The sequence below is a fragment of the Haemaphysalis longicornis genome, unplaced genomic scaffold (genome assembly GCF_048455015.1).
Source record: "Haemaphysalis longicornis isolate Haplotype H1 unplaced genomic scaffold, Haemaphysalis longicornis Haplotype H1 scaffold_6, whole genome shotgun sequence".
NCBI lineage: Eukaryota > Metazoa > Arthropoda > Arachnida > Ixodida > Ixodidae > Haemaphysalis > Haemaphysalis longicornis.
In genome coordinates, this window is record NW_027526407.1 from 63,739,452 (window position 1) to 63,752,693 (window position 13,242).

General features: G+C 45.6%; 1 protein-coding gene across 2 annotated transcripts in view; it reads left to right on the forward strand.

The window, feature by feature from the left end:
* The window catches only part of LOC144142824 (15-hydroxyprostaglandin dehydrogenase [NAD(+)]-like), a 36,623-nt gene extending 28,308 nt beyond the window's left edge, over positions 1–8,315 (forward strand). For both annotated transcript variants that reach the window (XM_077674598.1, XM_077674597.1), the window contains exons 6-8: positions 2,535–2,611; positions 5,895–6,046; positions 8,052–8,315. In XM_077674598.1, coding sequence (XP_077530724.1) covers positions 2,535–2,611; positions 5,895–6,046; positions 8,052–8,175 — 353 coding nt within the window. In that variant the 3' untranslated portion in view covers positions 8,176–8,315. The remainder of the gene's footprint in view (positions 1–2,534; positions 2,612–5,894; positions 6,047–8,051) is intronic.
* The last annotated feature ends 4,927 nt before the right edge of the window (positions 8,316–13,242 follow it).

The following is a 13,242-nucleotide window of genomic DNA, read 5'->3' on the forward strand; positions in this document are numbered from 1 at the left end:
CGTGTAAATCTATAAATCCTTGCACTACGACGCTCATTTTTTGGCTTGTAGGCTCATGGGATCATAAAACTTTGAAAAACATGCGAAAAGTATGTTTCTGCTCAACATAACATTTTTATTGCCACATGTCTCCATTATTTGACTAACAAATCATGTAATAATTTGACCACCAACTCAATTTTTTGTCTCTGCGCTTATGGGGCCTTAAAACTGAGGAAAACACACCTAAAACGCTGTTTTGCTTGACATAAAAACACCAGGGCTGAAAGGGTTGGCGTGCACAGAAATCCCGACATACAGTCCCTGTTGCTTTTCGCTCCCATCTGGAAAGCGGTCACCGCGGCAGGGATCGAACCCCCGTCCTTGGGCACAGAAGTGCAATCTAGAGCTTTCTCCCACAAACATTTTTCAGCAATGCTTGGAAGGCTAGGTGTGCGTTTGAAGAAAACTGTCACGGCCGGCCATCCCACCTTGCGAATGACCAGAAGAGCTGTGTAGCAACCATGGGGAGGGTGGTTAATGTAACCGTTTGTTGCACAGAGCCGCGGCACAGTACCGCGTATTAGAAAGCCTCGCGCACATTTTGAACGTTACCACCTTAGCGCTTTGAGATAAGGTAAGGGTAGGTGAGCTTTAGTGTAAGGCTACGTTTGGGAAAAAAGAAAGGGTCGGTTAGGATACGTTTATCATTACATTTACCGAAAGATTTATGTTTAGCGTAAAGTAAAGTCCATTATATAACTGCGCGGTCAACGAGGACACAGAAAGAGGTACATTTAATGCAGGGCGCGGCGCAGCTAGAAATTAAACTTAGGAGTGCAGTGCATTGGGCGAGTTGGTATTGATCCATAATGTGCCTCTGGAAGAAACAGTGCTGCGTCCTGTATTTTTTGTGCCTCTTTTTGTGTCCTCGTGTTACCGCGATGTATATTATAGATCAATACCAACTCGCCCAAATCACTGTATTCCTAAGTAAATTAAGGCTTAAGGTTTGGTTTAGGGATAGCTTATGAGAGGCTACGTTAGGCTATGTTACATCTATTCCTAGTACATGCCAATTCTACCTCGTCCACAATGCCATACCCAAATCTACCGCAAGTAATACACACCGGTTTAATCATTTTAACATACCTTATTTCACCTTAACCTATAATAACCCGACTAAATGTACCTTAGTATACATTATTCCAACCTAAACTATGAGGATTCATGTCAATATCACAATTCAACCAAATGTGCCCTAGTTGACACGAAATCTTTCAACACCTCAATTCATCTCAATCTCCCCTATTGAATCCTTTTTCACCTTAAACAACCGTGACACGTTTAACCTAGCTTAATAAGCTTTCAAGAAACTTAGCCCATATTCATCTATCTTATGCCACCCTGAATGCCATCAACCCACCTTAATTACATTCGTCTACCTCAATATTTCTTAGGTCATCTTCATCTACTTCATACTCCCATAATTCTTCTTAGTTGATCCGGATGCACCTCAATACTTTTTAACATACCTTAAGCTACCTTAAGCTACCTTAACCTACGCCAAATAGCTTTAAAGCATCTTAAGCCCACTATATATGCTACTAATCCACCTTAGAGATTTTTGTTATTTATCTCAACCTATCTTATTTACATTCACCCATCTTAAACCTTGTTAATTCAGCCTAATCAACAGTCTCCCGTGTTAATGAGTCTTATGCCTTACTTGAGTACAATTGCTCAAAACAACACGGACGTAAGAGTGATGGAACACATACAACGCTGTGTATATCCCTGTTCCGTCACATCCGTGTTTTGTGCAATCGTAGTTAAATGATAGGGTACCAACGTGCCGTGAATGCTGCCCGTGTTAAATGTTGTGCTATCCTAAATGCCCTAAAAATCCCAGTCTACCTTAAGTTACCTGAGTGCTCCTTAATCCATCTTAATCCACTCTAACCTACTATAATTCTTTCTGATTCGTCCTAATTTATCTCAATCCGCCCTAAAATATCCGAACCCATCTCAATACACCTTAATTCATCTGTATATACCGTAATCAATATACATTTCAATACCAATTTATCTACCTTAATCGATTGTAACTGACGTCAATTAAACCCTAATGCATTTAAGCCCACTAATTCGGTGCAATCCGTCTTAGTATATCTTCTCCCACCCAAATACCCTACGACGAACATTGCGCCGCCGACCGACTCATCGTGAAGCTCGCACCTTACTTGTTTCCTTTTCGTCCTCTTAGAGGGCGCTGGGAGTTCTGAGGCGCAGACATGTGAAATATGTTGACTGTTACACAAATACACCTATGCTTAAAAAAAACGTTCGTATGTTAAATGAAGGTGCACGGCGTTACGCCGATAAAGTTGAACAGCGGCCTCGCGTTGCCGTGGAACTAACCCGCCAGTGGTAAGGGTGAGAGCCTCCCCTGGTTGCGCAGAATATCATCTGCGCATGGCGCGCCTTCGGTTTAGGTGCCGCATCCGATATAGGAAGTGCTCGCGCAATGCTAACGAGTTTGTTCTCCATTTCAGGGCTTTATCCGATGCCAGACTCGCCCGCTTACGGAGCTTCGAAACACGCCGTCGTTGGTATGACTAGAAACTTTGGAGTAAGTGGTGGCCGTTTAGGTGTAAAAATAATGGGGTATTTATTAACGTTTTCGTTCCCCCCAATAATGCTTTCTAAAAGACATTGCCGCCCAATGCCGATGAAACATTCGTAATATTAGAGAAAACCAAATTCACAGCCCTTCCACTCTGTTAATATGGAAGCCAGCAAAGCATTAGCTTCTGCTATGGCGGGGATTTGCTATAGTGACTTTATATATTGTCGTTGTTGGCAAACATCGGCGTTCCAAGCGGGCGCGTTGCTCTTCATCCGGGAAGGATTTGCAGCTACTCGACGATGTGGAACTGGAGGAAGCAGCGGCAGGTGCTGCACGTTCCATGGCAGCGGCTTCCCGTTGTTTTAGCGCCTATTCGCCCTTCTCCAACGCTCCTTCTGTTCCCCCTCTTCTTCCTCCGAGCGAACGTGACGCGTCTGTCCCATAGTAAGTTAAAAGTGCGAGTGCTGATAATGGCGTTAGCGCCGTTATTAGTCGACTGCGCAACTTGTGAAACAGGCATTGGGGTTGACAAGTAGTATAAATTTGTGAAAGAGGCATCGGAGGTGGCGAGCAGTGTAAATATTGGCAGAGAAGTGGTGATATACACACACACACACACACACATATATATATATATATATATATATATATATATATATATATATATATATATATATACAAGAGAAGAAAAACTTCGAACAAGGTAAAAGCACGCTTGTAGCCTACGTTTCAGCAAAGAGAGTTCTCTTTGCTGAAACGTAGGCCACAATCGTGCTTTAACCTTGTTCGAAGTTTTTCTTCTCTTGTGTTCTCTACCATCTTCTAAGTTCTACTACTCCCTATATATATATATATATATATATATATATATATATATATATATATATATATATATATATATATATATATATATATATATATATATATATATATATGTATATATATATATATATATATATATATATATATATACAGATTAAGGGTTGGCAGTCAAGAAAACCTCGGTGAAGAATTTTTTGAGTCAGAAAGAAAGTGGTAAAAAAATGCCCGCCGGGTGGGATCCGAACCCGTCGTCTGTCTTAATTCACTGAGCCCCTCATTTCCCATTTCTGATTCGCTATATATATATATGTATATATATATGTGTGTGTGTGTGTGTGTGTGTGTGTGTGTGTGTGTGTGTGTGTGTGTGTGTGTGTGTGTGCGTATACATATATATATGCGTGTCTGTTTGGGCGTGCGTGTTGTCTGCGTGCAGGTATTTTGATATCCAAGCTTTTGAATATTGAAACAGTACACTTGCAGTGCTGAGTAACGTGACGTGAATCCTGCTAGTTGGCATGAAATTATGTGCAACTTTTTCAGAAGGTGTTACGTAGTATGGACGACGATAATTTCTCTACGTGCTGGGCGGACAATAACGTAATTAAAAACATGCAAGCGATTTCGCCTCCTACTATCTTCCACACAGTCTAACGAAATGGCGTGGTGCCGATGGAGGTGGAGCTACAAGAAAAATACCGCGGCGTGAAATAAAGGGTTAGGCGGCGTGCAACTACATAAACATACAAAGTAGTTATTCATATTCTGCGTATCAATGCTGTTCAAATCTGGCGTATGGTTGTAGTAATATGGGTGAACATTTGGGAAATTTTAGAGAAATATCTCATATTGCACAGAAATTAGTTGGGTGCACAAAATATTTAAAGAAGCCCACTATTCTTGGTGTGTAAAGTTGGTCATGAGCAAAAAATAAAAAAAAAAGATTTCGTATCTGCTGTTCCAAAATACAGCCGAAGGAAGCGAATTATTAACAACAGATATGAGCCAAAAACGTGATGTCCTATGCATCAAAAAGTGGTCTGTAATTCCTCCCCCCTACTGTGTGTGCAAACACAGGCAGCTGGATTACTCTAGCTTCTGTGTACAGAAAGTTGAAGTAGCTATTTGTTCGTGTGGCTATTGCCGTAAGGCGTGAAGGAAAAGTCGTAAAAGCAATAGTATATATTAGATAATTTAATGTTTCCTAACTTGAAAACAAGTTATAATTAGGAAGTTGTGCTGTTAGGTAAGCGTCTCACAAAGTTCAGTTTTGGATCCGTAGATGGCGCACTCATCTGCTTTTCCTTCGTTTCATACGAAGCACGGGGGCTCGCACGGTCGGGTTTCCAAAGCGGAGCTCGGTTTCAACGCTTGTAGAGTTGCAGAACTCGAATTTGTATATAGTTGAATGGACTGCATGGAGGACAGAAAAGCTTACGAAGGGCCCTGACATCACCTCTACAGAAGCTGAAAAGCCATTTCTGAAGGTCGCCCCTTTTTGCTTATGTTTTGCGCGCACACGCTACCTCCTCCGCCATCTTTCGCTCCAATGTCCTCTGCTTCGTCTCCCCCTGCCGACCATTTGGCTACCGGCTGGGCCGCGCAGTGAAGTAGGGCCTCTGTGGGCAGGATTCCGCGCCGTCACCTGATGAGCGTGACCCCCAATGAGCGAGAAAAAAATTTGTTTTTCTTGGAGAGCCTTTCAGTTTGATCATATGCAAATGTCGTTTCAAATCGCGCGCCATCAGCCGCAAAGGGTTCGCACAACATCCGGCAGCTGGCGACGAGTGTACTGGCCAGTAGGAAGACGCATTGAAACATCCCCCTCGCGAGGGGCACGATCAAATGCAGATCATTTCCGGGGGCGCACGACGTTAAGTAGTTTGCGTTCGTTGATGTTGTTGCACTTGTGGCAACTGCTGACGAGAGAGCGCTCGTCAGCAGTAATTTAAATGAGTCAACGATATAAGGCGTGTTCATAGCGTCCCAATCTGTGTCGGGTTTGTGGCGCTGTGGTTAGAGCACCATGTACATTGCGTTCCGCCCGCAGAGTCGAGGGATCGAAACCTGGCGCCGGATAGTATTTCTTTTTTTATATATAGTAGGGAGGGGTGCGGTGCGGACTACGGACGTCAACGTGGGTGACATCGTGAGTTACTGAAATGCTCTGCATTTAAAAACCATGCGAGTCCCTCTACGCTTCACCCAATGCGCCTGTGACCGCCGGTGCCTCTCCAAAGCTTTTCGTTCCTCCATGGCGGACTCAGTCCGGATGGATGGAGATGGGTATATGTGGATATAGGTAGATTTGTACAGCACTCACTCTGCTGAGGATCGGCTACGACGTTCCTCCCCATCAAAACACAGTGCAGCGGCAGAAGCTGGCGCCTCCCAGTGTGTACCCCAGGATCCCGGAAGGCCTGAATGTCCGCAATCTGACAGCGCACTTCGTTTCGTTCTACAGAGTGACCTTCACTTGAACCGTCATGGCGTTCGCGTGAACTGCCTATGCCCGAGCTCGGTAAAGACGAAGATGCTGGACAATCTGCTAGAAAATGCCCGGAAGTGCAAAGAAACCTTGGGGCTCGCTGAATTGTACGAGAAGATGAGCATTGAGTAAGTGGTGTCACCGCCTTTTCCGCGCAATTAGTAAGTCTAGGACAAACACCTGCTTTGGCATTTTCTTCATTGCCACAACTCAAAATTGACTGCCCCTTGCGGGTGATAATCTCAGAGAACGGTCCCTATGGACAAAGGATTGCTCTTTTCCTGCAAAAAAAAAAAAAAAAAAAAAACTAACACCGCTGAAAGCTGACGATCCGTTCTTGGTTAAGTCATCCGACTAAGTAACATGCATGCTTTAGTGGTCAAGCCCTTTAGGGGCTCGGGCTGTCGTCGTCTCATGTCGTCGGCTGATGCCATCGTCGATGTAGTCACAGAACTAAAACACCGGGACACTCGTGCACGCCTCGCGCTAGAACGTAAGGCGCACTAAAAGAACATACCTGGAAACACACACACACACACACACACACACACACGCACACACGCACACACGCACACACGCACACACACGCACACACGCACACACACGCACACACACGCACACACACGCACACACGCACACACACGCACACACACGCACACACGCACACACGCACACACACGCACGCGCACGCACACGCACGCACACACGCGCACGCACGCACACACACACGCACGCACACACACACACACGCACGCACGCACGCACACACACACGCACACACACACGCACACACACACGCACACACACACGCACACACACACGCACACAGACAGACAGACAGACAGACAGATAGATAGATAGATAGATAGATAGATAGATAGATAGATAGATAGATAGATAGATAGATAGATAGATAGATAGATAGATAGATAGATAGATAGATAGATAGATAGATAGATAGATAGATAGATAGATAGATAGATAGATAGATAGATAGATAGACTTTGATTGCCGAAAGGGCTTATTCGGCGGAGGGGTGGTGACCGAGGGAGGAAGGTCCCCGGTGACTTTGGCAGCCCGAGTGACGATGGCTTCTTGCACCGCCGAATCTGACCTGCCCAACGCCCTCGCCCAGTGCTCTTTGTCTTCCAACGCCTCGCGCTAGAACGCTTCGTGCTTCAAAGACACGAGGCGCTTTTACAGCAAACCTGTATACCTCTACCCCTCAGCGGTTTCATCTGCGTTGGCAAAAACGCTAAGGCGCCAATAATACACTTATACACTGCATGCTTCGCACCTCCGCAGGTTTCACAATAGTGGAGATGGCCCGGGATTTTTTGCATGGCAGTTCCAATTTTGACTTTGTGAGTGCCTCCCTGACGTAAAAGGCTTCCTTTAGCCAAGGAAGAAGCGTCGAGAAATATTGTAGTAGGTAATTTCATAATTCCAGGCAAAAGTAATTTATTTACAAGGATCGTTACTCCTTAAAGGAGGTAGTTGAGGCGTTACAAAGTTACAGCAAAATGCAATCGATTACAGTAAACCATTACCTGTACCGGGTTTTGTAGTCTGCTTAAGCCTAACCCTGAGTCGTACGGCGTCCAGGTGACTTCTTCCTTACGCGCCAAAAACTGAATGACGGATAGAGTTACATTTGTTGGCATTAGCCTAGGGTGACGCCATTCCACGTAGCGCTAAAAAGTGGTGTTATTCCTCCTCCAACGCCTGTAGAATTGTGCAACCGATAATGCGTCTGGCACTTTTGGGAAAATTTTAACACATGAGCATTCAGTTATTTTGTGTGCAAAAAGAAAGAAAATGAACATGTAATGTGTCATAGCCTTCAACACGACGAGGCGAACTTAAGAACACAAATAATTGAGCAACAGGCGTCAATATTTCTTCGTCGTCTGTTTCATAAAACATTGTGGCCCTTCCTTGCATTCGGTCCTGGGTAACGTTATCCTATCGGCTGGCGCATTGGGTAATCAGATGGCTGGCGTATGGGTAAACAGCTACGCATAACTGCTGTATTTTTAAGCATGTTTCATTGATTTTTGTCGTTTTTTGAAAGGAGGTAAAATATACGAAGACCATCGCTGATAGATGCGCACGTTTTTCTTTTCTGTGCAGGCCATCCTTGGTGGCGCAAGGTGCCATCAAAGTTCTTGAAGACGACCGGAACGGCGCTGCATTAGTGTGTGCTCCCAAGATTGGACTCAAGTACCACGACTTCCCGCAGCTTCCGGGTCTTTGAAGAAGCATTCCACCAACCTCACACTTCCAGAAGATTCGTTGTGCCCTGTCCACGGGCCAGCTTCCTTGTGTGTTTTTTCTCCGTCATTGACTGTTCTGAACTGTGTATCAGCAATAAAATTGCCTGTGCTCTTCGCTGTACTAAGTATTCCTTGGCGCTGATGGAACTTCGCGGCGTCCAGCGATAGATGTACGCGCCCTAACAGCGTCGATTTCATGAAAGATTGTTCGCTTATCTTTCTTTTTCTCTGCTTTGACGAAGACGCACTATATTTGGGGACATCACGGTGTACGTAAACTGATCCTCTGCATGCCTGTAAATTTTCTCTCCGATGTAATGGTCCTACCACACGAACAGTTTCAATGAGTATAGGGCTGGCCTCACTCAGGAAAACGGCCCACTAGCCACTGGTGCCCTGGGAGAAGTGTGCTGGAACTGACGCGGTTTTTATTATGATTTCTAGGGTTTAACGCGCCTAAATTGCACCTGGGTTATGTGGCACGCCGTATTGGAGGGTTTCGGATTAATTTTGACCCCCTGGGTATCTTTAAAGGAGCCATGAAGAGAAAACACAAGTTTGGTTTATTCAAAAGATTGCCTTGTTAGAATCATGCTGACACCACTTTTATCGTAAACTTCGCTCAAATAAGCTACATAATTAGGAAGAAAGGGAATGGCCATGCGACCCACTAGCTCATTTCCTGCAACAGAACCTATGATGTCATACCAAACAGCTCTGCGATTGGCGGAGGCCGGCAAAAGCAAACGCAAATTAGGCAGAGCTTATAAGCTTGCAGAACGAGCTATTTGTGCTTAAATTTAGGGCACATTCTTTTTAAAGCCGGAACAATGGTGGGACAAACAGTGGAAGTTACGAAGGCACACGTAAGTAGAAGTGCCGATGCGTACTGCTGTTCATACTGCGCGCACTATGTTTGGTTTAGCTGCACAGGACTGCGGGGTTTTGGGGTTGTCTCAAACGACACTTGCCGATTGACGCAATGAACGGTGTCTTACGTGGCCATATTTTTCAAGCCAGCACTATGTTTCACGAAACGATTATTTTCTCTGTGAACAAAAACAAGCCAGGTTTATATACGGGCGAAAACAAACCAAAGGCAGAAAACGGCTTGCCGCGGTATGGTGGCGCCATCTAGGTTCACTAACGGTAAACAAGGTCCCCCAAACGGCTGCAGAGCCATGGTCCCTAAAAATATCTTTTTAGCGACCATAGCAGAGCGGTCGGTTCGTGTGATGCCATTCCAGACCACGAAAACGAACGAGTTGGCCGGAAAATCAAAATTTTAACTTAAATAATTAATTTCTCAGTGAATAAAGCTCCGTTCGCATTCGGACAAGCGCTGGGGGCACCATAAAACAAGAAATCTTTCGAATAACACAAGCTTGTATTTTGTCTTCATGGCTCCTTTAACGTGCGCCGAAATATCGATACGCGCGTCTTCGTTTTTCGCCTCCATCAAAAGAGCAGCCACTGCAGCGCGGATCGAGCCCACGCCCTCGGGCCTTAGTAGGAAGCACAACGCTCCGTACGGGGCACCTTCTGTATTCAAGGTGTTGGTACTGGTGACAACGCGGACTCCACGCCCCATCCCAACCCTCTCCTATCACGCTGTAACGAACCGTGGCAATGAGTTTTGAGTGAAGGGTAGAAGCCTCGAACGGTGGCCGTCGGAGCCCTAGTCCATCTCCGGTCTCTGGCCTCTTCGTATTTATACCAGGCATGGAGCTCTGGGACCTCATTTGTCATCAGAGTAAAGTCGATGAAGAAAGTACCACAGTCCCTTGCGTTCAGTATATTCCGCATGGTAAACTCAAAAACCTCCAAGAAACCTGATCGGTCCCTAAACAGGGCTGCACCGAAGTGTCTTTGCCACCACTTTTTCCTGCCATGTTTCCTAATCCTGATAACTACTCTCATTTCATTGTAATCGAGTCGTTTGATAAGGCCAACTTCCTTCCTGAACTGGTCGCGACCAGATCTGCATAGTTTCCAATGAGATATGGCAATCGTTGGACGCGTTTATTGGTGGTCCACAAGCTCCTTCCAACAATTCAATGCTGGGATGGCAAAGACACAGAGCCAAAGTAGAGCTTGCAACGGTCAATTCCAGCGACAAAACAACTTGTTTTTACTTTCCTTTCACTTTTTTGTTAATACTACTACTATTATTATCGTTATTTTTATAGCAGCCTAATGGCAGAAAAATGTAAAATAAACGGGTTCAACAACAGCTATGCACGCCTTTCCTTCTCTCCCTTTCCGACTTTGGCACCTGGGGAATTCGGCCACATTACTCCTGGCCCCTCACCACGACACACCTTTACTAGGCAACATAGAGGCATAAAACCCAGATTTATAAACGGCTAACATTTTGGAAATTTCCGCACATGATCGTGCCATCATTGACATAAATGAAATAAATCATTCTTAGCATAGCGGGTTTAAACACCAGCTATGTTCCTGTGAATGCTTTGTCTGAGTGAATGGCAAGGCTTGGTTGCTCCTGTTCTTTTTTAATGGCGAAGCCCTCTAGGACCTCGCAATGTCCGGGCCGATGTCTGGCGTAGTCCGCGCGCAAGGGGCTTTACGTGCGCACAGCATTGTACGCCATCTATCGAGAGCGGCGCACACTGTAGTAAGATCCGCGCGCCATCTGGGCGGAGCTCCGGTAACTGCAGTAGCAAAGAACGCTAATTTCAAAGGGTAGAAAACGCAAAAATAAAGCGAAACCCCTAAACTATCGAACGATAGAGTCGCAGAAAAAGACGCCGTGAACGATGCCGAGGGTGCGAAGTACTGGGACACGAATTGTCTTTCGTTTGGCTCTTGTCATTTACAGTGCATTTACTGCACCTCAAAATCATTTAAAACTCAGAGTGCACCAGCACGCACGGACGATGACGCTCATCACACAAGCAATACACAACTTCCGTCCCAGTGCTTCGCACCCTCGGCATCGTTCACGGCGTGGAGATGTGTGATTTTTTTTTTTGGCTGACCTGCAGGAAACCTGGTTGATCCATCGAAAAACAGCTTGGCACCTCACCAGGCTTGTTGCCTGAACATTGATTTTCTTTCATGGCTGCTTTGCCTGCTTTCCGAATAGTTTCAGACTTATCCAGAAATGAAAAGCTGCATTAGAGTTGTTAACAATGCGGCAGGGGCTTTCTTTGACACCATCCAGCAAGGTAGCATCGGCAGCCCATGCAACGATTTTTTCTCCAGGCACAAGGATGTCGATGGCAGTGTACTAATTGTCAAGACACTTCACAACTTTTAACTACTGTCAGGTAGATGTGGCCGCTATATTTTGTGCAGAAGTAAGAAAACGTTGTTGGTTAGTCTCCGAGACTGACGCGTTTACTAACACCCCGCTGCACACGATCAGGGGTTCACTGCCTAATATTGCCATGCCGTAATGGATTCAAGATGAATAGGAAAAAAAAGATTTTTAGTGCGAATTGAGGTTTTTTTCGCGCTTTTACTAAGCTTCGCCTGCTTGTATTAAAGAAAAAAAGGTAAGTTGGAAATTAATGTTAGCGTGACAAAGGAATATAGGAAACCGGTGCTGTGTGGCGCAGCCACAAATCTTAATGGACGGAATTCAGGGGAAATCCCTTAGGTGGAGTAAGTTTCCGCGAAGGAGAATTTCGCATCCAGCTATAATGCAACCATAAGGCTCCGAAATAAATCTGCACGGCTTTCTGGGAAACTTTGCTGTTGAAGAAAAATTCCTCCTGGTCTAGGATTTGAGGCATGTGCCACCGCTTATTCCGGGCAGTCGCTCTACCAACTGAGCTATTCAGGAGGCCAGTCGTTCGTAGCGCGAGAACGAATTGATCAACAGCTCGAAGTGAGGGACAGGTGTTATATGAACTAGATTTAGGGGAAATCCCCAAGGTGGAGTACGTGTCTGCGAAGAAAAATTTGGCATCCACCTATAATGCGTCCATACGGCTACAAAGTAAAACTGTACAGCCTTCTCTGAAACTTCGCACTTGAAGAAAAATTCGTCCGGGCCCAGGATGAAGCCGCATTTAAGGTGGATGTCAAATTTTCCTTCGCAGTCATCATATATGCTGAGGGCCTTTCAGAACACCACATTTGCCGCATAGTCACAAATAGCAATTTACGAACTTCTCTAACGAGATATTGAGGGATTTGTAAAAAGCATATTTGCGTATGTAAGAACATGGTTAGCACTGTCTATGCAGGAGTATTCAATTGTGTACATACAGTCAACTCTTGATGGTTGGTGTAAGCTACTTAACGAGCTGATTTGTTTGAACGGGTTACTCGCGTGCTCCGAACTGTGTAGCAAAAATGTGAAGGGTGCCGGAGACGCTGCCTAGTACTAGTTGTACCTCATCAGTTTCGTTCGGACATTCTAGACGATCTGGAGACGTGTTTGTGACGGCCAAACCGTTGGGCGCAGCGCTACGCAGCAGTGCTTCCGACAATGCGCAGCGGATTACGCGTGCCTGAAGTGGACTCCTAGGTGTCATTTCGCAGACTGACGAGCCAAGAAAAATCGGCTATTTGTCTGAGCTCGATCACGATTTTTCCTAGAAAACCGTAGGTCGCCACCGCAAAGCGCGCTGTTTCGCCTGTCGATCTCACACGGTTTACTCCATTTTAAGCGCAGAGCACTTTAGGGGCTCGACTTGTCGTCGTAGCTCGTTCGCTGGACCCAAGTAGAGCCACACGGCGTTTCGTCATAGCGGCTGTCGTCGCGGTGTAACCCGGAGGCTTCAAAAGCCAAGCGGTTTATATAGTTATAAGCGCTAGACACGCGTGAACCGCTGGCTCCTGTCATGCATATCCCCGTTGTTTAGCGCAAAGAAAACTGCAGGTACGTTTGAGGCAAAATATACGTAATTAACCGGCAGCGCCCGCGTTCATTTAGTTAGGAACGCTCGTTGGGTTGGTTTTTACGGCAGTAAGCGAAAAAAAAGTTGCAGTGCAACGCCGGCACGTGCGGCAGGAAAAGCAAGCACAGAAAGAACAGAACTCCCGCTGGCGCTGTTTCTCAGGCAGGGGGCGCG